Source organism: Cavia porcellus, unplaced genomic scaffold, assembly GCF_034190915.1.
Source record: "Cavia porcellus strain 051 isolate PalLab524CR breed Dunkin Hartley unplaced genomic scaffold, mCavPor4.1 scaffold_17, whole genome shotgun sequence".
Classification (NCBI taxonomy): Eukaryota; Metazoa; Chordata; class Mammalia; order Rodentia; family Caviidae; genus Cavia; species Cavia porcellus.
The window spans coordinates 73520894-73543014 of NW_026947500.1; the positions used below are offsets into that span (position 1 = coordinate 73520894).

A 22121-nucleotide genomic window follows, 5' to 3' on the forward strand; every position below is an offset into this window, starting at 1 on the left:
GATTAACACAGAGCGGGCAAATACCGTCCCCAGTCCCACTCCTCTGCCCCCTTCCTGCCCCATCTCTACACAGTGTGACCACAGGGCCTTTGCCCAGCAAAGCACTTTCCAGCAGCCTGAGCCACCCACTGCCACACATCACCTTGCAGGCAGAACCAACAGGCTACGTTCCACTGGTGCAGCAGGAAAGGGCTCTGTCAGCAACCAGTACTTTCTTGAGCTGGACATTAGCGCTGGGAACTACCAGGTACAAACAGTCCTGGTCACAAGGCCAGGCTGGGTCCCCTGGAAGACCAGGGTGACCTGGGCCAGGCTCCTGCCGAGGACCAGCTACAGCTGCCGGCTGCTGGCTCTGTCCGGCTGTAGCCAGGAGCGCATCTGACTCCCTCCAAAGGTGCCGCACCCCCGGCACCCCAGCTGTTTAGGAGGCTGAGGCAGGAGGGTCGCAAGCTGGAGCCCCACCTGGGCAGTTTAACAACTTAACTAGACCCTTTCTCAAAATTAAAAATAAATAAACAAATGGGAGCTGGGGATTTAGCTCAGCGGCATAAGCACCTGCCTTGCAAGTGTGTGGTCGTGAGTTCGATCCCTGGTACCGGTAAAAAAGAAAAAGACAAAAAAAATTAAAAATAAACAAAATAATAAGGAGGACCATACACCCACAAAAACCTCCCAAGCCCCCCCACGGCCCAGAGGCTGGAGTTTCGGCAAGCGAAGCAGCCCAGGGAAAATCCAGCCCGCAGCCGTCCTGCTCCCCCACGCCTCTCGTCTCCTCAGCGGAGCCGGGCATCGCCGTCCTTCTGTCTCCACGGTGCTGACGACTCTGGGCCCTCAGGGTCCAGGGAGTGGACCCTGCAGTGTGTGTCCCTGGGTCTGGCAGCCCAGCTGTGGTGAGGTCTGTGGTGCAGGGCCGCTTCCTTCCTTTTCCGGGCTGCATCGTGCCCCAGGTGCGGACCAGCCCCATTCAGCCTCCCTGCAGCTGCGGGCAGACACTGGGCGGTTTCCACCTCCAACTCAGAGTCGGCTCCCTGCTGCCACCTAGTGGCCGCCTTCTCAAATGGCTCTTGGAGTGGGGCTGGCGTCTTCCTGGCCACAGGTCAGGCCAAATGCTGCTCCTGGCTTTGGGGTTGTGGTTTTTGCGTTTTTTTGGTACTGGGGATTAAGCCCAGGGGCCTCACAGTGAGCTACATCCCCAGCCCTTTTTATTTTTGATGGGCTCACTAAGATGTCCAGACTGAGCTCAAACTTGCAAATCCTCCCGCCTCAGCCGCTCAGGATGCCGGGGTGACAGGCTTGGGGCTCTGGGCCCAGCTCCGGCGCCTGCCTAATGCAGCTTTACTGGCACCCAGCCATGAGCTGCAGCTGGCTCACGGGGGCCTGCACCGGGGGGAAGAAATGGAGAGCCAGAGTGGAAAGGGGTACAGAAAGGGCGTCTTGGAAATCTAGCTTTGGGAATCCCCACATCCCCTGGAATCTGAGATACTTGGGGGGCTCGGCACCCCCGGGTGTACACGCACCACTGACCCACTGATCTCAAGCCAGTCTCCACTCCCAGCGGGTCTCTGCACTCCCAGGACTGGGGTGCGGGGTGTGGCAGGTTCAGCCCTAAGACGTGAGAAGCGCTTGTGGGTGAGAAGGTTGGTAACTAGGCTGCAGCCCTTGGGGCCTCGGGCCCACCCTGGCCCCATCTGCTCTTCCCGGTTTTCCTTGAGAATCACAAACCACAGGATTGAGCTCTGTCTGCACTGGGGAAAGAGCGAGATCGCCAGGTCAGGATGCTCAGAAATGCTTTGTTTGGGCTGAGGCTTTGGAGCTGAGGGCAGTTGGGTTGTTTGGTTTTGGTTTTGGTTTTGAGACAGTCTCCCATTGGAGCCCGGACTGACCTTGAACTCTCATCAGCGACCCTCCTGCCTCAGCCTTCTGAGAGCTAAGACTAGAAGCATGCACACCTGGCCTAAATAAGTATTTAAAGGGACCGACTACCCCCCTCTAGAGGGAACAGGACCCTCAGGCATAATTAAAAACCCAACGAAGTTAAACCAGGCTTGGTGGCTGCACACCTGTCATCCCAGCACTCGGGAGGCTGAGGCAGGAGGAGCATTGCAAGTTTGAGACCAACCCGGGCTATCAAGTGAGCTCAAGCCAGCCTGAGCCGTACAGTGAGACCTAGAGAATCCAGCCAAGGGCCTGGATCCCACAACAGTGTCCTGCATGAGTCCAGCTGAAGGCCGGGAGCCCACAATGACCCACACAAGTCCATTTCATGGATCTGCGCTGGGAAGGCCCCGAGGTCAGCGGTGGACGCTGGGAAGTCTGCGCCAGCGGGGTGAGGAGCTGTGCCAGCAGGCTGGGGGTTCTGCCCTGGAGCCAGGAAAGGGCGCACAGAGTAAGGACCAGGGCTCCCCCAAAAAGCACCACAGCTGCCCTCAGCAACAGTGAGGTCCCGAGCTCTTATGACAGTGAAACAGCAGAGTTCATATCTGGACAGAAGCTCAGGGAGCTCCTCCCGGAGAACCGAGGGCTCCAAACCACAATCAAACTACGGGGGAGCAACACCACTTCCCCTCCCGGGTTCTCCTTCCTGCCTTGGCAGCCGTTCTGGGGGGCATCCGCATTGGGTACCACGCTCCCGACACCACCAGTGGGCCTCCAGTCACCTGCCCCCCGCTGCACAAGGCCCAGCCAGAAGCAGGAACTTTAGGGCTGTCAGGGATCCTGGGACGGGCCCAGCCAAGCCCCCCGGGTTGGCTTATGACAGTGTTTCCTTAAATTGCTTTTAGGAAGAGGCATCATCTAGGTCTGCCCGTTCTGTGGCATTGCACTGCTGAGGCGGTGCAGGGTCAATCCGGTCCAGCAGAGCATCTAGAGCGTCTTACACACCATTGAATCTTAGTCAAGAGTTGAATGGATTGTTCTATCCTCTTGGGGGACCCACCCCTAAAGTTTAAGGCAAAAACCACAGTTAGCAAGTGTCGATGTCGCTCCCGGCCGGCAGGAAGGACACACGACAAAGTCTGGCAGTGGACAACCTTTTCTTTTATTTTTCTTCTCCGTACAGCCTGCCCTGGGATCGCTCCCAGCCGAAGCCTCCTTTGGTCCGCTCCCCGCGGCTCCTTTTGGGCTTCTACTTCCGGGCTTCTTCTTCCCCCCCAGGGGTGGCACCAGTATATATACGGATACAGTGTCCAATCATGTTAAAGTAAGCAAGGCAAGCTGATTGGCTAACATCATCAGTTGCCAGGCAGACTATATTGTTGAGCGGGTTGCTTACGCGGTAAGCAGGAAACTAACGTGCTCGATGGGAGGGGTAATCTACCTCAGGCTTTACTCTTTACTACAGGCCTCACGTCCGCCAAGTGAGGCGACCGGGCTCGGGGCTGCGGCTCCCAACATCTCCCCCTTTTTTATTTTTTATGAATGTGCGCATCGTAGCCCTTCCTGGACTGGGTGCAGAGGCTTATGCCCTATGTGTAGGCCCACCGTAGGTCCTTGGCTTAGACCCTGGTCGGCCGTCCCATGGTCCGCCAAGGCCCTGAGGCCCTCGTCCTTTTTCTAGGGCCAGGCACAAACTGGACGGAACCTGGATGCACACAAGCTTGCACTCATTTTCTCTCCGTAAAGAAATCCCCTCGGAGAGAAATTTAGACCTGGGCAGCATCTAACAGTCCAGCGGCTTACGTGCAGGATGGGGTAGGGCCTGGCTTAGGTTGAGTCGCACCGGGGGAGTACGCTCTTACCCGTCATTGACTCTCCTACCCAGCTATGTCATAATTTTTTAGAGGAGGAGTGTGGGAAGCTCACCACCCCTAGACTCGGTCGTAGGCTAGGCGAGCGAGCCATGCATATGCCTGAGGATCTTCTTGTCCATTTCGGGCTACCGCTATTTCTATTCATCTTGTTGGTTGGTCTGTGATGGATCTCCGGTAGGGCAGGTCTGATCTTCAGTCGAGGGCTTTGTCGCCCGTGTCAGTCTCTCCGGTACCCACAGTGGTTCTCGTCCCGATTCCTGTGGGAAAACACAAACCGCTGACCACTGGATCCGGGCCCATCCATTGTCCTGTCAGGACATCTTTCCACTTCACCCACCCTTTATGGTTGGGGGAAGGGTTGCAGTGCTCCACGGCTGGGGAGCAATTATCATTATTTAAATTTTAAAAATTGTGTGTGAATAGTGCCATGGATAATCGTGCCTTTGGGGCCAGGCCTTGGCCTACTCCCCCTTTTTGTTTTTGTAAAATTTCTTTGAGGCTTCTATGAGCCCTCTCAATGATTCCTTGACCTTGGGGATTGTATGGGATACCATGTTTTAATTGAACCTCCATCATTTTGCAGAACTCATTGAAGGCTTTGCCTATATAGGCTGGTCCATTATCAGTTTTTAATATTTTTGGTTTGCCCCATGCGGCCCAAGCCGCCAGGCAATGATTGATCACATTAGACACTTTTTCACCTGTTTCTGCTGTTGCGAATATGACGTGAGAACAGGTGTCTGTGGAAACATGAACATATTTAAGAGTCCCAAACTCCTGTATATGTGTGATGTCCATCTGCCAAACATCACCAGGGATCAAACCTCGAGGGTTTACTCCCATCGGTATGGCAGGTTTGTATGTGGCACAGGAGTCACATAGTCGCACGATATCTCGTGCATCTGCTCTGGAAACGTGGAAATGGTTTGCTAGTGTCCTGGCATTGACATGAAACTTATCATGGAAGGCACGGGCTCGCTCGATTGGTGTTAGTAAGGTAAAAATCCATAACGGGTGGGTGGCAGTATCAGCAGCCGCATTCCCCTGTGCCATGGGCCCCGGCAGGGATGTATGTGCTCTTATGTGGGTGGTGAAGACCTTATGGTGTCTGTTCTGAAGCAATGTCTGGATAGACAGGAACAGCCCAGCCACTGTGGAAGTGGATCTAATTAAACCGGCAGTCTCAAGCACTTGCATAGCATTGACCACATACCTAGAATCGGAGACAATATTAATGGCTTCTGAGAACCGTTCAAGAATCATTTTAACGATCTGCAGTTCTACCACCTGAGGCTGATCAGGTTCAAATTGTATGGTAACCGGGGGCTTGCCTAGGATCACATAGGCGCCTATCCCCGTCTTGGAGCCATCTGTGTATATTGTAGTTGCTGGGACTAATGGCTCAGAGGCAGTAACCTTTGGAAAAATTATAGGGTGCTGAGTGACAAATGACAAGATAGGGTCTTTAGGGTATTGATTGTTTATATCCCCATGGAAAACACATCTCAGAATGGCCCACGTATCTATGCAGGCAGCCAGGGTCTTGATCTGGCTGGCGGTATAGGGTACTCGGATGGCTTGTGGTCCTGAGCCGAAATGTTGGACAGCTCTATCATGCGCTTCAAGGGCCAATGAAGCGACTGCCTCTGGGTAATGCTCTATGACTTTTGCAGGTGAGACCTTAGGGTGTATCCACAGTAATGGTCCTTTCTGCCAAATCACCGCTGTGGGCTGTAGACTAGTCTGTAGCAAACAGACATCAAAGGGTCGCCCTGGTTCAATTCTGTGTAAGGTAGCCCCACCTAAGGCTTTTTCCACTCTCTGTAAGGCAGCTCTTGCCTCAGGAGTGAGCCTCCTGTGGGAGGCTATATCTGGGTCTCCCTTTAGAAGGTCGAACAGGGGTTTGAGATCTGAATTTGGTATATGTAAATATGGCCTAATCCAATTAATGTCTCCCAATAGCTTTTGCATGTCATTTAGGGTCCTAACGCCATCCGTCCTAATGGTGACCTTCTGTGGAGAGACTAGCATAGGGGAGATTTTCGCGCCTAAGTAGGTCACCATTTCTCCTCCCTGAATCTTGTCGGGGGCAACATGCAGATTAGCTTGTCTCAGGGCCTCGACCAACTGGCCGAGCATATTATTTAGCATGTCTGGGTCCCTGCCGCTGAGCAAAAGGTCGTCCATGTAATGCACACATCTTATCTTGGGAAAGGATTTCCATAGGGGGGCCAGTAGGGAATCAAGGTAAATCTGACACATAGTGGGACTGTTGGCCATACCTTGGGGCAGCGTTATCCACTCGTATCTGAGATCAGGGCTTTCTTGGTTAATGGTGGGTAAAGTAAAGGCGAACCTATGAGTGTCCTCTGGATGCAGGGGGATTGAGAAGAAACAGTCTCTAAGATCTATAACATAAACTGGCCAGGACTGAGGGATGGCTGAGAGAGCTGGCAGCCCCCTCTGGACCGCCCCCAGGGACTGCATCTGCGTGTTGACCGCCCTTAGATCATGGAGCAGCCTCCACTTGCCAGACTTTTTCTTAATTATAAAAATGGGGGTGTTCCATGGGGAGGTTGACGGCTTAATGTGTCCTAATCTAAGTTGTGTACTGACTATTTCTGACAAGGCTAATAGCTTCTCCTTAGGCAGGGGCCACTGAGGTACCCAAACCGGATCATTTGACCTCCAGGTGATTTTGATCGAAGTGGGTAGGAGAGCTTCTTCAGCGGCCCCTAAGAAAAACCCAGCCCTTGCCTACCTTTTTTGTTCTCTACTGGTATCGGGGATGTCCAACCCTGTAGGGCATTGCCCAAGCCTTTGCCGGGGGTATATCCCTGGTTCCTGAGTATATCCTTAGCCTGGGGGGAGCAGTTTGACGTAAGCGTGACATCCATCTGAGTGAGGATGTCCCTTCCCCATAGAGACACTGGCAACTGCAACACAAATGGTTGGAAATGGCCCTGATGACCCTCCTCATCACACCAGAGCAGGGTTGAAGCACTAACCTGAGGAGCTGACACCATCCCCAGGCCCTGCAGCGTGTTATCTGCAGTGTTGGTGGGCCAGTTGGAGGGCCAATCCTTTCTAGAGATAATGGAACGGTCAGCTCCTGTGTCTAGGAGCCCTGTTATATTCTTGCCATTGACCTTAAGTGAGAGCATGGGCCTTTTATCAAGTATTATATGGAATCCCTCGAAGACTTCCCCTGAGGAACCGAAACCTTGACTTTCTCTAATTTTCTGCTTTGAGGGGAATCTCTTGTGGAGACTGGGGAGCAGCAAGAGCTGCGCTATCTTGTCTCCTTTATTGATTACCATAGTACCCACAAGAGATTGAACCATAATTTTAATGTGTCCTGTGTAGTCTGAGTCTATGACCCCCGGGACTACTACGAGACCCCGAAGGGCCGTGGAGGATCTCCCGATCACCAGACCCACGGAATTTTCGGGTAACGGTCCCTTAAAGGTGGTTTCAACCACTTGAACACCCATATCAGGCACTAATATAAGTCTGGAGGCGACACTGAGGTCCACACCTGCTGACCCAGGGGTGGCCCTTGTTGAAGGCTGCCATCCTGAGCTGTCCTGTCTCTGGGGCGGGGGCCCGCCTGTGAAGGGGGCCCCCTCTGGCCGTTTTTTGGCTCTCTAGCATCTCGTCCACAAATACGGTTGCCCTGAGCATCAAAGACCGACCTACACTCCTCAGCTTTGTGTGATCCCCTCTTGCATCGCCCACAAACATATGGTTCTTCATTCCTAGGGCGAGGCCTAGCATCTGTATTGTTTGGGCAATGACGTTTAATGTGTCCTGGCTCCCCGCAGGCAAAACACCCTTTAGCCTTACATTCCCCTTCTAACCCGCGAGGTCCCCTCTGCTGTACAGCCGCGGCCAGGAGAGCAGCCACTCCCGAGTTGGAGAGCGGCCCCCCTATCTCTCTACATATCCTAATCCAGGCGTTGAGGTCCTTGTTCTTATGAGGAGCTATCGCTGCCTTGCACTCCTTTGTACATTGCTCAAAAATCAGCTGCCTTACCAGCGGTCGAGCCACTCCCGGATCAGAAAATATCTTATCGGCAGCATCTTGCATTCGGGCCACGAAGTCAACAAATGGCTCTGTGGTACCCTGAATTATTTTTGAAAGACACAAGGAGGCTGTTCCGGCACCACTTACCTGCTTCCAGGCGCGGAGCCCTATGGCGTTGATTTGTTCATAGACAGCGCCGGGGAACTGAGTCTGATCATCAGCGTGCCGACCTTCTCCCATAAGCATTTCCTTGTTCCACCCCTGGTTTCCCCGACTGGCGTTTCTCTCAGCCTGCTCTGCAGAGAACTCTGCGTACCAGGCTCGCCAATCCAGGTAACTACCCGAGGGCAGACACGCCTTTGCCAGCTGAATCCAGTCCACGGGGGTGAGGGGCCCAGAAGACAGGTTCTCCAGCATGGCAATGGTGTAAGGCGCAGTCGGCCCAAAGGTTGTAACTGCATTTTTAAGTTCTCTAATCTGCTTTATCTCAAAAGGCTCCCATGCATTACGTCCCTGGCCCATAGCTACTTGTACAGGAAATATCCCGTAGGGGCCACTATCTATCCCAGGTGGTGGATGTACCTCATGAGACAAACGTCCCCCCTGCCAAAGCCGCCTGTAAAAATACCGACCCGCCGGCGGCAGAGCATAAGACGGCGGCCATGATTGGGCGGAAAATGGGGGCCCGTGCATCACTTCCTGTTCTGGCGAAGGGGAAGGGAGCTCCCGGGCGGCCGCCTCGTGGCGAGGGATCGCCTCCGGGAACAGCCCCCAAGGTGGGGCGGAAGGCTTCGCCTCCCTCTCGCGCCGGGGAGCGCTCAGGAGCTCTCTACTCCTCCGCAGACCAAGTTGAGCGGAGCGCAATTCACGGCGCAACGCTGGGAAAGAACCCTGCGACTCCTTATCGAGCGACTTAGGCTCCTGACAGCTGGTCTCTTTGGCCTCCTTGCCATTCAACTTTCCCTCGTCCTCGGAGTCAGACGACTCCGAGGCTAGAGCCCCGTCCTTCTCCCTAGCATCTTTGTTCCCCTTGACGGGCCCCTCTCGGGAGCTCCCCGACTGGGCCTGCTCAAATACCCTGCGTACTTTTGTAAGCTCTTGAGAGCTTTCTCCACAACCACCCTCGCTCTTAGTGTTGCTACCTAGCATGTTTCCCATCTTTTAATATGTTACTCACCGCGTGAGGCCCAAGGAATCCGCCACTTACGCGTGAGCCTGAGGGGAGTCTAAAAGCCCTGTAGGTGCGCGCCACCCAGAGCCCAGGCTTATCCCCAACTCACCTGTCTCGCAGCTCTGTACTGGAGCGTTGTCCGCTGTCACGTCTCGGGGGTGATCAGTCCCCGTGCGGGCCTCCAAATGTCGATGTCGCTCCCGGCCGGCAGGAAGGACACACGACAAAGTCTGGCAGTGGACAACCTTTTCTTTTATTTTCCTTCTCCGTACAGCCTGCCCTGGGATCGCTCCCAGCCGAAGCCTCCTTTGGTCCGCTCCCCGCGGCTCCTTTTGGGCTTCTACTTCCGGGCTTCTTCTTCCCCCCCAGGGGTGGCACCAGTATATATACGGATACAGTGTCCAATCATGTTAAAGTAAGCAAGGCAAGCTGATTGGCTAACATCATCAGTTGCCAGGCAGACTATATTGTTGAGCGGGTTGCTTACGCGGTAAGCAGGAAACTAACGTGCTCGATGGGAGGGGTAATCTACCTCAGGCTTTACTCTTTACTACAGGCCTCACGTCCGCCAAGTGAGGCGACCGGGCTCGGGGCTGCGGCTCCCAACAAGCAAGGGACAGGGAAGCCAAAAAAAGCAGCACAAAAATCAAAGGCGGTAGGTATGGAGCGGTCCCGTGAACAGTAGCCTCAAACTGCAGCCATGTGTGGACTGGTGAGCGTCTGGAGTGACCAGAGCAGGGCTTTTCAGAGAAGCTGTGCCCTGGAGGGGTCATCCAGCTAAATTCCCCAGCAGAGGCTGGACTTTCTGAAACTTGCAGAAGAAGTCACCACGCCTCGGAGTTGTGTGTGTGTGTGTGTGGATGTCTACAGGGATAGCTGGCCTTTCACCTGGTTCCGAGCTGTTTCTGTAGGGTTATGTTTTATTCATGTGTAATCTACGAGCTCTGAATGGAGAGAGTCCACTCCATTGCATGAGGTCAGGGCCAGTAACAGAGATGCTGACGCCTGAGCCGGCTTCCAGGGTACGGCTGTCAGTGCTGCAGCTTGAATCACTGAACAAAGGTGGGGGCAGGCCTGGCTCTGACCTTCCTGGGGCACTGGGTAAAGTTTTCCGGGTAGGGGTTAATGTTCCAGGCAATCAGGTCCCCCGAGGCAGCTCAGGAGCACAGGTTTTGTGTCATTGGTAGCAGTGTCCAAACAGCAACAGGAAAACTGTAGCCAAAATAGTGCTGCCCACAGTGACCACGGCATCTCTAGCCCGTCGGACTCCAATCCTAACAGAGCGAGGTCTCGGGCTAAGGGGAGCTTGCCAGCTTCCTTGATCAGCAGGACGGTGGTTCTCGGAGCACGAAGGCCAAACAGGGATGCAGCCCTGAGCGCCTGGACCCAAGCATCCACACGGGCCAGCCACGGACGCTCCCGGGGGCCGACAGTCTGGGTAAGCAGCATTGGTTTTGAGAACTCAAGGTCCAGATAGAAGCCAGCAGCTCCAAGAGATTGGTGGCATCGCCTTCTTGGAACCAGAAACTGGTAGCAGAGCTTCTGTGTCTTCCAGCAGACAGCCTGGGGTCATTAATCAGAAGCGCAGTGATATTTTGTGCTGGGAAACCAGCAAGGTCAGCCATGAGGGCTTCTCCAAAGAGGGTGAGCGAGTTTCTGAACCTCTGGGAGGTGGAGTCCAGGTCAGTTAACTTTAGGGTCCGTCACTGGGGTCTTTGCGGAGGGGGGCTGGCTGCCAGGAGCCACCCAAAGGCAGAAGGAGGACTCTTCTAACCACCCACTGTGAAATGCCTTGACCTCAAGCAAAGGGGAACAAAGGCCCACCTTGGTTCTGTTTCTCATCGCTGTGTACTTAAGTGGTCAATGAGAGCTCATCGTAAATGAGCTATAAAAATCAGTCAAAATTCTAACTCAGTCACACAGCTTTGCAAACTCCATCTGCACTGTGTCACTGGGCCAGCTAAAATAAAAGCGCTTCTTTTAAAAAAGACAACATCTTGCCCTGTTTTTCATCTCAGGGCCTTTTTAGGGGAGTTACAACACCAGATGGGCACCTAATCAGATAGCTGGCAGGAGATGAGCCAGGAGCTGGGTTGAAACTGCTGATGGCAACTGTGGCGGCCAACGGGGATGCCAGTGTGGGATGCCAATGTGGGATTTTCAGGAAGAACAGACCTTTTTCCTTTTTCTTTTTCTGTTTTGTTTGAGATGCAAGGAGTGGTTTGGTTTCATTTTTAACTTTTTGGAAGCCTTTTTCCATGCAGTCCGGGGCTGTAGGTTTTGACTAATTGGGGACCCTTGGGGCTGGCTCCGAGTGACCAGGTCCCTGAGTCCCGGCCGTGGGTGGGGCCTGAGCCCATGGGCTCCTCTGGCTGGCCCTGCCCACCAGAGCCATGGTGAGGTCACACCTCTGATTCTGACATCCGTCCATGTGTCCTGAGCCTTTGAACAAGGGCGCAACAGACAAAGGGTGGGGGCCCCTCCGAGAGAGACCGTGCAGACGCCTGGCCGTGGCCCCCACGGAGCTCAGGCACAGCTTAGCTAAGGAAGGTCCGAGGCTTCTGTTTTGCCACATTGATTGCCACAGAATGGCAAGTGAGCCCCCAGCCAGCCACCAGGAAGCACAGACGGAGCAGCCTGCGGTTCTCGACGTCCACACCACCCACTCACACATTCGCTCAACAGACACTAGGAGGTTAAACATCCCAAGCTCCTTTCCTGGAGACTGCTCCTGACTAACAAAGTGAATCAGATTCCCCTTCTCCTGGAGCCCAGCAGCACTGACAGACAGACTCACTGGGATGCCTCCAGGGGTCTCACCAGAAACAGGAAGGGAGGCAGGCTGACACACAGACAGACAGACTGTGTTTTCCTCCCTTTGGGGTCCAGTGTGGGCCACTCAAGCAGCAAGTGAGGAATCCTCCTCCAGACCTCTTAGGGGACTTGAAGGGTGCAGCTTCCCTTCACAACCCAGAGAGACCCTTGCTCTGTCCACAGGGCCATGACCAGTGACCAAAGAGGTCAGCACGTTCATCTTCCCAGCTGATAACGCCGGATGCAATGGCAGTAGGAACTCTGAAAGACTCTGATCTCTGGTGGTCTCGGCTTGGACAAGCAGGCGGGCCGGCTTGCAGGACAGCTCTTACACTATGCCTCATACTGACCCGACCGGCTGTGCATCAGAGGGGGAGGAGGTGCTTGAGGTTGCCGGGCTGCTCCCTGAGCTGCTCCAGCTGGTGACAGGAGGGACTCGGTTCTGTCCCCTCCCCAGGCCTGGGGACCACGGTTCCCGCAGGCCACGGGAAGGGGCTCCCCAGGTCTGTGCCTCGAGTCTCCTGCCTGTTTTCACTTGGCCTCTTCTCTCTGTGTCCCCCTTCCATGAGTGTCTTTAAGGACACTTGTCATTGCACTTGGGGACTCCTGAGTAACCCAGAATCCCTCACCCCAGTGAGATCTGCAGAGTCTGTTTCCACAGGGGTCCCACTGATGGTCAAGGGATCCAGACATCAGAGGCCGTCACCCTGATCTACACTCCGGGCCCCGCTTCCCCAGTCTGCAGCCTCCATGTCTCTGGGCCGCTGGCCCCGGGGGACCCTTGGGGCTGGCTCGGAGTGACCAGGTCCCTGAGTCCCGGCCATGGGTGGGGCCTGAGCCCACGGGCTCCTCTGGCTGGCCCTGCCCACCAGAGCCATGGTGAGGTCACAGCGCACCCCAAATTCCGGAGTGGGGCTGCTGTGGCAGCCAGTGCTGGGGGACGGGGACTCCGGGCCTGGAGGGAGGATGGGCGTGCAGGTTCAGGGCTGTGCCCGGCTCCCCAGGGGCTCAGAGAGAGGGTGAGGTGCCAGGGGACTCAGGAGGAGGCCGGGGAGGAGGCCTGCCAGGGCTGCCCGAGGCCTCAGGGAGCCCGGGAACAGAGCCACCAGGGAACCTGAACCTGAGAAGGAACCCGTGGAGGACCCCAGACCCCTGAGGGAGCCCGGGAGCACTGTGCTGCGGGAGCCCAAAATGAAGACAGAGCCTGGGCGGGCGAGCCTGGGCCTGCCAGAAGACAAGGGCGCCCGGCCCTTCGGGAGCCCGAAATGAAAACAGAACCCATGGGGAGCCCCGGGAGGAGACCTCCAAAGAGATCCCGGCAGACACCTGGGAGGGGACACAGGAAGAGGCCCACACAGGGAGCGGCGAAGGGAAGCTGGGAGACTGCCCCGAGGACAGCCAGGAGCGCACCCCAGAAGGGCCCTGGCTGAAGTCCCCACAGGGCACCGTGCAGGTGGGTGTCCTTGGCGGCCAGGCACAGCTCCGCTGGCTGCAAAAGAGGCCGGTCTGGGCTACACAGTGAGACCCCGTCTCTAAAACAGACAAACACACACCGAGGCAAAGGGGAGGCAGTGCTGACAGCCCAGTCCCCAAGGCTGGGCCCCAAGTCCTCAGGGCAGCAGTGGGGAAGACAGGGCCGGGCAGTGACGGGGTCTTGCCCTTGCAGCCACCCCCTGCCTCAGCCTCCCGAGAGCTGGGATGACAGGTGGCACACACACACACACACCCGCTTCTCCTCTTAGCTAACAGCTGTGGGGGATGCGGTCTCCATGCCGTGAGCTCACACTAACCTAGCAGTCCAGTCATCCAGCACATTGAACAGGTCTTACAAGCTGGGCGTGGTGGTGCACACCTGTGACCCCGGCGCTCAGGACCCGAGGCAGGAGGATCTTAGAGAATTTGAGCAGCCTGGGCCACCCAGTGCGTTCGTGGTCAGCTCACACTGCCTAGGAGATCCGGTCTCCAGAATCACTGCAGGGCCGGGCCTGGGAGCCATCGGCTGCCTGCACCCCTGAGGCTGCTTTCTGTCTTGGATTACTATTATTATTATTATTATTTTGAGATAGGGTATTGCTGTGCAGTCCAGGCTGCCTGAGCTCACGGTAGCCCAGGCTGGTCCCGACTTCCCAGCGATCCTCCTGCCTCAGCCTCCCCAGTGCTGGGAGGACAGGAGGGCACTACCATGCCCGGCTTTACTTCCTGTCTGTGCATTCACGGTCCTGCCCCTCCTGTCCGGAACCCCACGCTGTGTCCTGCCAGGCGTCTCTTGCTGGACACAGCGTCTCTAAGGTCCTCCATGCTGTGGCGAGTGTCACAGCCCAGGACATTCCCGCACGGGACGGACCTCGCCGTGTGCCCCTCCGTCCACCGAGGGACGCTGGGCTCCTGTGAATGTTGTGGGTCTTCTGGGGCCAGGGCTCCGGGGAGGCCCCGAGCTGCACAGCTGGGCCTAGGGACCCCGGTGGGTGGGGTCTGTGCCCGGGCTCACCTGGCCAATCCCCGCAGGAGGTGCGGGAGTCCCGCAGGCGGCACGAACGGCGCCTGGTGGAGGTGGACAGCAGCCGGCAGCAGGAGTACGACTTCAAGATGGCCCAGGCGCTGGAGGAGCTGCGCAGCCAGCACGACCAGCAAGTGCAGCTCTACCGGCAGGAGCTGGAGCAGACCTACCAGGCCAAGGTGCCGGGGTGCTGCGGGGGGCGGGGCCGGCCGCCCCCGCCCGCGTCTCACCGCCCCCCTATGTCCCCCCAAGCTGGAGAACGCCAGGCTGAGCTCCGACCAGAACTGTGGGAAGCCGCCTATGATGGCGCCCATTTCCTGCTTCCGGGTTCTTCCCGGCCTGAACAAGCCCGCCAAATTGTCATATCTGCCCAGTTACCCGTGACGCTAGCCTATCAGCTTGTTAGGCGCGCTTCTCTGTGATTGGATACTGCTTCCCCTTATAAGAGGTTGTTCCTGCCCCCAACGGCGGAAGAGGAACCAACGTTGAGGGTGGCGGACCTTGTTAGGTCCGGTTCGCTGTACGTAATAAAGTTTGAGAGCTGATCCTGCTCGAGTTTGGCCTCCTGTCTTCCGCGGCTCCGGTCATCTGGTGGCCGCCCGTACGGGGAAAAAGGTAAAAGACTCAGCGACGTGCCTCTTCGGCCGGGAGGTGCGATTGCTGTCGCCTGCGGTACGACGGAGGACCTGGCCCAATAACAACAGAAGGCCGCGAGCACCTCTTCTCTTCACCCTGATCAGCTACGTGAGATACAGCGGTTCCCAGGACAGGTGAGTACTGGGTCACCTGGGTTGGGTGGACGCACCTAACAGATTTTGAGCGCCACACGAGTGGACGCCGGTTTTTTTTTTTTTTTTCTTTTCCCTTTGCATCTGTTTTGCTTTCGCTTCGCTAATACAGCCCGACAGGCTTTTGATAGAGCTCGATCGGAATGCTCAGAGGAGCCCGGAGCCACTGCCGATTGTGGGTCTCCGGAGGACCCTCAGGGCTCTAATTCTGATTCGGATTCGGAAGGCTCAGAAGAGGAGGTCGTCTTTGCTAAGCATGACCCTCCTACACCGTTAAAAGAGGAACTTAGGGCTCGGGAAGATAAAAAGGGGAACCAAACACCACCCTGCCCGAGCTACTCCGCCTTACGGGAGGAGCTTAAGCCCTTCCGCCCTTTGGCAAGTTCACGGTCCTTCCACCGGAGGGTATGGTCGCGGCTTCCTTTTGAGTGTTCCGGTCTCCATGCATTCCCGGTAGCCCTTAGAAATTAAACAACTTAAAACTATCAAAGATGCAGTTTCAGCTTATGGGCCCAATGCGCCATTTACCATGGCGCTTTTAGAGGCATTGGCAGGTCTGCTTTTAACTCCTGGAGATTGGACCCAGCTGGCACGGGCCTGCCTCTCCCCCGGACAATATTTAGATTGGAAGTCCTGGAATGAGGAATTCTGTGTAGAGCAGGCGGCAGCCAACAGGGAAAATAACCAGAGAGAGTGGAACAGGGATATGCTATTAGGGCGAGGAGCCTTTGAGGAAGATCAAACTCAATACCCTCGCCAGGTTTATGAACAAATTAGCCGCTGTGGCCTCCAGGCCTGGAAACGGCTGGCTGGAAAGGGAGAACGTACGGGTCACCTTACAAAAATTATACAAGGGCAGGGAGAGCCATTTTCAGACTTTGTGGCCCGCATGCTTGAGGCCGCTAACAGGATTTTTCCAGATGCTGAGGCGGCTCACCCTCTCATAAAACAATTGATTTTTGAACAGTGCACTAAGGAGTGCCGTGATGTCCTAAGAACTAACAAAAATAGGTCCTTAGAAGAGTGGACATGCCTGTGCCGTGAATTGGGTGGCCACGGCCTAACGCCCAAAGGAAGAATATCATTGGCACTCTTTACCATAAATTTTTTAAACCTTAATCATAAAAATCATTCCCCTGCCATGGAACATAGCAATCCGTCCCCAACCGACAAAGGGCTGGTGAGATGGAAAGATGTCCTTACAGGACAATGGATGGGCCCGGATCCAGTGGTTAGTTGGACCCGAGGTGCGGTTTGTGTCTTCCCACAGGAACCAGGCTGCGAACCGCTGTGGGTCCCGGAAAGATTGACACGAGTAGTAAACTCCCCACCAGTTCCTGATAAAGCACAGGAGGATAAGCCCGCGGACACAAGTCAACTCGACCCTTCTGGGACCGACGCTCAGCGCCCGAGACCATCTACAAACTAAAATGTCTGGTTTGGAGCTTTTTCTATTCTGTGGGTTCCTATTAGCTTTTTCTATTCTGTGGGTTCCTATTAATCACCCCTGTGATATGCTCAGATTCCACAGAACCACCACAATATCTTTGGGGTCCTTGGCACCACCCGCCCACATTGGCACCTTTTTCGGCGGCCTCGCCCGCCTCACCCAGGGTTTACACCATCAATCAAACAGTCCTTGATTATGCTAATTGCCATGGCTATCCTAGTAGGGCTTGTGGTTATTAAATGCTTGTTAGATCGCCTCATACAAACTCAGCAGCAGGTTAAGATCACAGCTATGGCAGCCATGCAAATGGCAGCAGGTGACCCATCAGGCCAGCAGGCCGCCGCATATCTCCTTCACATTGCAGAACATCAGCTATAAGAGCTGAGTGGGCAAGCCAATGACGGGTAAGACGGGAAAAGCCCTCCCAGTCAACCTAAGACAGGCTCCACTCAGATATATATGGCCTATAAGGCCAGGGGTCCCTCCCGGAGTCAAATTATTGGCATTGAGATGCGAGACCAAGGGTACTGCAGTGCCATCCGCCCCAAAGGTTGGGGGGAAGGCAGGAATGAATGTCTATATGCATCTAGGTTCGGTTCACAAAAGCCTGGCCCTCTGAAAAAATGAACCACTCACCTTGAGCATGGTCCTGGCGCAAGGATATGCACAAAACAGGGTGATGCACAGCAGGGTATAGACCTCTACATTCTCTCATGCCTGGGCCTACAAGGTAGGCCCACTCCTAGGTGTCTAACAGCAACAAGGTCATAGACACCTTGGAGGGACCCACAGACCATCCTATTTTAATAAATAAAAAAGGGGGAGATGTGGGAAGCCGCCTATGATGGCGCCCATTTCCTGCTTCCGGGTTCTTCCCGGCCTGAACAAGCCCGCCAAATTGTCATATCTGCCCAGTTACCCGTGACGCTAGCCTATCAGCTTGTTAGGCGCGCTTCTCTGTGATTGGATACTGCTTCCCCTTATAAGAGGTTGTTCCTGCCCCCAACGGCGGAAGAGGAACCAACGTTGAGGGTGGCGGACCTTGTTAGGTCCGGTTCGCTGTACGTAATAAAGTTTGAGAGCTGATCCTGCTCGAGTTTGGCCTCCTGTCTTCCGCGGCTCCGGTCACAGAACGACAAGGCGGCCAGCGCTGCACGCGAGGAGCTGCAGGAGGCGCGCGTGCGCATGGAGTCCCTCGGCTTCCAGCTCTCCAGCCTCCAGAGCAAGGTGGGCCCGGCCCCACGCGGCCCCGTGGCCATGGCAGGAGCTGGCAGCCAGGCCGGACATGGGGCCGCAGCAGAGGCGCGGGTCGGGTGGGCACTGGGGACCCGGGAGGCCGTGCTGACCCGGCCACCACCCCGCCCTCCGCAGGCGAGCGCCGCCGAGGAGCGCACCCGGGAGCTGGAGGCGGCCCTGGCCGGGGAGCAGGACAAGTTCCGGGCTCTCCTGGCCACCAAGGAGCAGGAGATGACGCAGATGCGCGATGCCATGCAGCAGCAGCTGGCTGAGTACCAGGAGCTGCTGGACGTGAAGCTGGCCCTGGACGTGGAGATCAGCGCCTACCGGAAGCTGCTGGAGGGCGAGGAGGAGCGGTGGGTGTCGGGAGCCGTGGGGCAGCCGGGGCCCCAGCCCTGGGGCCGCCTGTGACGCCCTCCCCGTGCCACCCCCAGGCTGAAGCTGATGCCCACCCCGTCCTCCCGGGTCACCATCTCGAGGGCCACCTCAAGCAGCAGCACCAGCAGTGTGTCCACGGCCGGGCGCCCAGGCCGAGGCAAGCGCCGGCGGGTGGAGGTGGAGGAGACGCCGGGCAGCGGCTCCAGCTCCAGTGGCATCGGCTCGGGCAGCAGCAGCAGTGGCGGCAGTGGCAGCGGCAGCTTCCACCTGGCCCAGCAGGCCTCGGCCAAGGCTGGTCGGCATGGAGGAGGCCTCCCTGCCTTCCTCCCAGGGCGACCCTCGGACCCCACCAGGGGCTGGTGCCTCATGTGACCCGGCCGCCCTCACGCTCTCTCGCAGACCCGGGGGCTGCTTTGCCATCATGACCTTCATTAGTTGTAGACACATTTCCAGCCGGATTTTTTTCTTCTTTTTTGGTCTTTTTCCTTTTTAAGCAAACCACCAGCGTGTAGGACGGGGGTCTCACCCCATCAGTGGTGTCCCTGGACTGTCCCTTTGTCACTCCATGTGCTGCCCAGACTTTCTGTCCCCCACGCCGCCCCTCGGTGCCCATTAGGATGAATTCCAGGCCCAGGGCCAGGAACCTGGAGACCGAGAGGACAGGGCTGCCATCAGGGAGTGGGGTGCGAGCTTCGTGAAGCTTTTTCAGAACCAAAATCAGAATCCAGGTTCCGACCTGGTGCGGACACCACATGTCGTCATTGGGTGGCACCCGGGGATCAGGATTGAAGGGAGCATCGGGGAGTGGCCTGAGCCCAGACATCCCTGGTGACTAGGGTCCTGCCGGGCAGGCGGCCCCCTTTCCTGGGCCTCGGTCCTGGAGCCATCTCCATGGATCTGATCCTGGCCCTGCAAGACCCACAGCAGGAGAGGAGGCGGCCTGGGTGGGGTCCTGCCTTTCCAGGCTTTGTCACTGCGACAGGGAGGGGACAGGGCGGGAGGACATGCAGCTGGTGTCTGGGCCCCCACAACACACCTGGTGGGGCAGCCCTGGGTCCACCTGTGGGAGCTCTGTGCTACCTGTTGGGTTCCTGCACGTGTGTAGTGAGTGTCACTTCCTCCGTGACTTCCACTGAGGTTACGTCACCCAGCCAGACCCCTGGCCCAGGTGGCCCCACGTGGACGGCTCCCCTCTGCAGCCCTGGTGCCTGGCCCCCACCCCGGCCCTTCCTGCCATCACCATTGGCCCTGCCACGTAGATACACAGAAGTTATTTTTTTAATGGATATTTATTTTTTTACATACGTCAGTGTGCAGCTCACCTGGGTGCAGCTCCAGGGCCTCCTGTCATCCTCCCGGGGGTCAGGAGGACAGGGCACCTGTCCAGGGCGCTCTGTAGTCACTAGTGGCCAGCGTCCTTCAGAAAGTGCAGCTGAGTCTCAGACGCCCGCCCGAGCCGCTGCTTGCTGGCTCCGGAAAGCGGGCTCTTGGGCTCACCCGGCCCGCATCTGCCCGGCTCTCCCTGGCTCCTGTCCCCGTCCGCTTGCTCTCCTTGGGAACCCTCCTGATCTCAGAGGTGGCCTCCTCCACCCTGCCCCGTCACCCCTTTGGGCTCCCCGAATGCCCTTGCTTGGGGGAAGGTGGGGGCCGCGCGGGCAGCCAGCGCTGGAGGCCGATGGTCGGCAGCCCTGCCATCGGGTGCCGTCCCGGTCCCGCAGTGGGTGGTGGCCGTGGGGCCGAGGGCTCCCCGGTGTGCACAGCTTGGCTCAGCTCAGCCCCCTGCAGCGCCGCCCGTCCTGGCCCCGCGCCAGTTCCCGCAGCCCGTTTTAACCCAGCACGGCCGGGGCTGCGTGGACACTGCCGACCTGCTCTGGGAATGTGTCTGCGTGGACACCGCCCGCCCGCCCGGCCTGCGAGGGACGCGGGGCTGGGGCTGCGCTCTGGGGGTTTTGTTGGGGTTTTTAACATGCACACCAAACGTGTGGGACTTTTTTCTCCCCCCCAAAATTTGTAATACACATTTGACAACTCCAAACTGGTTTTTTGTTTGTTTGGGGGAATGGCGCTTTGTTGAATTCTGTATCTGGGGGGAGCGTCTCGCTTTGTAGTCCAGGCTGGCCTTGAACTACGAAGCCCAGGCAGCCCTCAAACTTTCGGGGGACCCTCCTGCCGGGATTACAGGTGAGCACCACCACAGCCAGTGACTGGAAGCTTTTGTTCAACGCTCCAATCCTTTTCTTTTTTGGTACCGGGGATGGACTTTAATCAACATTTTAATTGGAACTGCTGCTTCCAATCTGACACAAAGCCGGGAAGCATTCCCAGGGCTTGGGGCCCGCCCACTCCCTCAACAATCAAGTCGCCTAGGATATACAGGCGCAGCGCTCGGGCCCCTGTGCGCCTGCGCGGAATCTTGCGCGTGCGCAGCCTACGACCCGGGAGCGAGCCTAGCTGCGGAAAGCCAGTTTCCTGCCAACGCCTCCACAGAGCTGCGCATGCGCCTGGGAGACGGCTGTGGATGTTATACTCGGGACTCGGTTTCCCATGGTACCTGGGGTGGCCGGGCTTCCTGCAGCGCGCGCGGCCTTATGGTAGTACATTGTAGCCCAGACTACACTTCCCGTGGTGCCTCGGGCAACTCACCTGAGGGCGGAGGGTTCGGCGTGCTTGGTCTGCAGCCGGATTGACCTCGCGGAGCCATGGAAAGTGGCTTCAGTTCCGATTTCGGGGGCTCCGGCGGCGGGAAACTGGATCCGGGTGCCATCATGGAGCAGGTGAAGGTCCAGATTGCCGTGGCCAACGCGCAGGAGCTGCTACAGGTGCGGGGTGCGCCGAAATGGGGGTGAGGCGGCCGGTTAACCCCGGGCAAGGGCAAGCATCGTGGCTGAAGTCTCGCGTGTGTCCACAGAGGATGACCGACAAGTGTTTCCGGAAGTGCATTGGGAAGCCGGGGAGCTCTTTGGACAATTCGGAACAGGTGAGATCTCTCCGGGGTTCGGGATTGGGGTCTTGACAGGGTCTCGACCCACGCGCGGAGGCGTCTGCGCGTGCGCGCGCTAACGGAGCCGCGCGAGTTCTACGCGTGCGCAGGTTGTGGGAGCAGCGCGCGGCGAAGCTTCTGCGCGTGCGCGGGCTAAAGCAACCCGGATAGGGAGGGGACTGCGCATGCGCAGTCTCAACCAGAGCGGTAAGGCGCATGGCCCGTTGGTGAGCCAGTACGGGGACTCGAACTGAGCCTTGCGTCCCTTTTCTCTCCGCACCTAGAAATGCATCGCCATGTGTATGGACCGGTACATGGACGCCTGGAACACCGTGTCCCGGGCCTATAACTCAAGACTGCAACGGGAACGAGCCAACATGTAAAGAAGAGGTGGGGAGCCAGCCTGGGGTCCACCCCAGTCTTCCCTCGTGCCCACCTCGTGTCCATCTCTATAAATGTACTTTGTGAGGCACGTGCCAGCCAACACACGCCTGCTGCCTGCCTTGGTGTACGAGAATGGCACGACTGTGAGGGGACATTTGGGACTCACACCTGCAACCTGTGCCACTTGGCTTGGGGGTCTCTGACTTTGCCCAAGCCTAGCAGCTCGGTGGACTTTCTCTGGGCCCGGCAGTCACCAGCCCCTGCCCTGGTGCACCCGGTTCTAGCCCGGGCCAAGAACCCTCCTTTGGACCTTGGGGTGTAGGGGGAGACCCCATCTTAGCTGTGGCCTTCTGAGGATGCACCAATAAATTGCTGTGCCTGGGGCAGAGAAAACCCCTGCACTTTCCCTGGGGAAGGTGTCTGGAAGGAGGTGTCACTCATCCTGGGGCCCCAACCTTCTCTGGTGACATCTATCTTTCACCTTTGTGCCCCCGGGGTGCTGGATCACAGGCAATGTGAGGCCAATACAGTAGGGAAGCTTGAACCACGCCTGTCACCCAGCACTGTGGAAGGCTGAGGCAGGAAGATCTCTAGATACCCTTTGTTAAGAAACAAAACAAAGGATGTGGTAGCAGTTTCGTGGAAAG

General features: G+C 57.0%; 2 protein-coding genes and 1 long non-coding RNA gene across 5 annotated transcripts in view; 2 read left to right on the plus strand and 1 right to left on the minus strand.

Moving 5' to 3' along the window:
- Nucleotides 1-18556, plus strand: part of LOC100720465 (lamin-B2-like) — a 23836-nt gene extending 5280 nt beyond the window's left edge. The window contains exons 2-6 of one of the 3 annotated variants that reach the window (XM_063228923.1): nt 14267-14437; nt 14511-14537; nt 17625-17723; nt 17868-18088; nt 18167-18556. In XM_063228923.1, the coding sequence (XP_063084993.1) occupies nt 14267-14437; nt 14511-14537; nt 17625-17723; nt 17868-18088; nt 18167-18482 (834 nt within the window). In that variant the 3' untranslated portion in view covers nt 18483-18556. Of the gene's footprint in view, nt 1-9177; nt 9363-14266; nt 14438-14510; nt 17583-17624; nt 17724-17867; nt 18089-18166 lie in introns of those variants that run through there. The other 2 variants (XR_010040427.1, XR_010040426.1) reach the window with 2 other exon arrangements.
- LOC134471075 (uncharacterized) lies at nt 3016-20937 on the minus strand. The gene is made up of 2 exons (XR_010040428.1): nt 20754-20937; nt 3016-4006 (listed from the first exon to the last, which is right to left on the minus strand). It is a non-coding gene; the product is annotated as an uncharacterized LOC134471075 (long non-coding RNA).
- Timm13 (translocase of inner mitochondrial membrane 13) lies at nt 20739-21889 on the plus strand. Its single transcript, XM_003460738.5, has 3 exons — nt 20739-20929; nt 21019-21087; nt 21375-21889. Exons 1-3 carry the CDS (start codon nt 20810-20812, stop codon nt 21471-21473), a joined length of 288 nt encoding a protein of 95 aa, XP_003460786.1. The 5' UTR covers nt 20739-20809; the 3' UTR covers nt 21474-21889.
- The last annotated feature ends 232 nt before the right edge of the window (nt 21890-22121 follow it).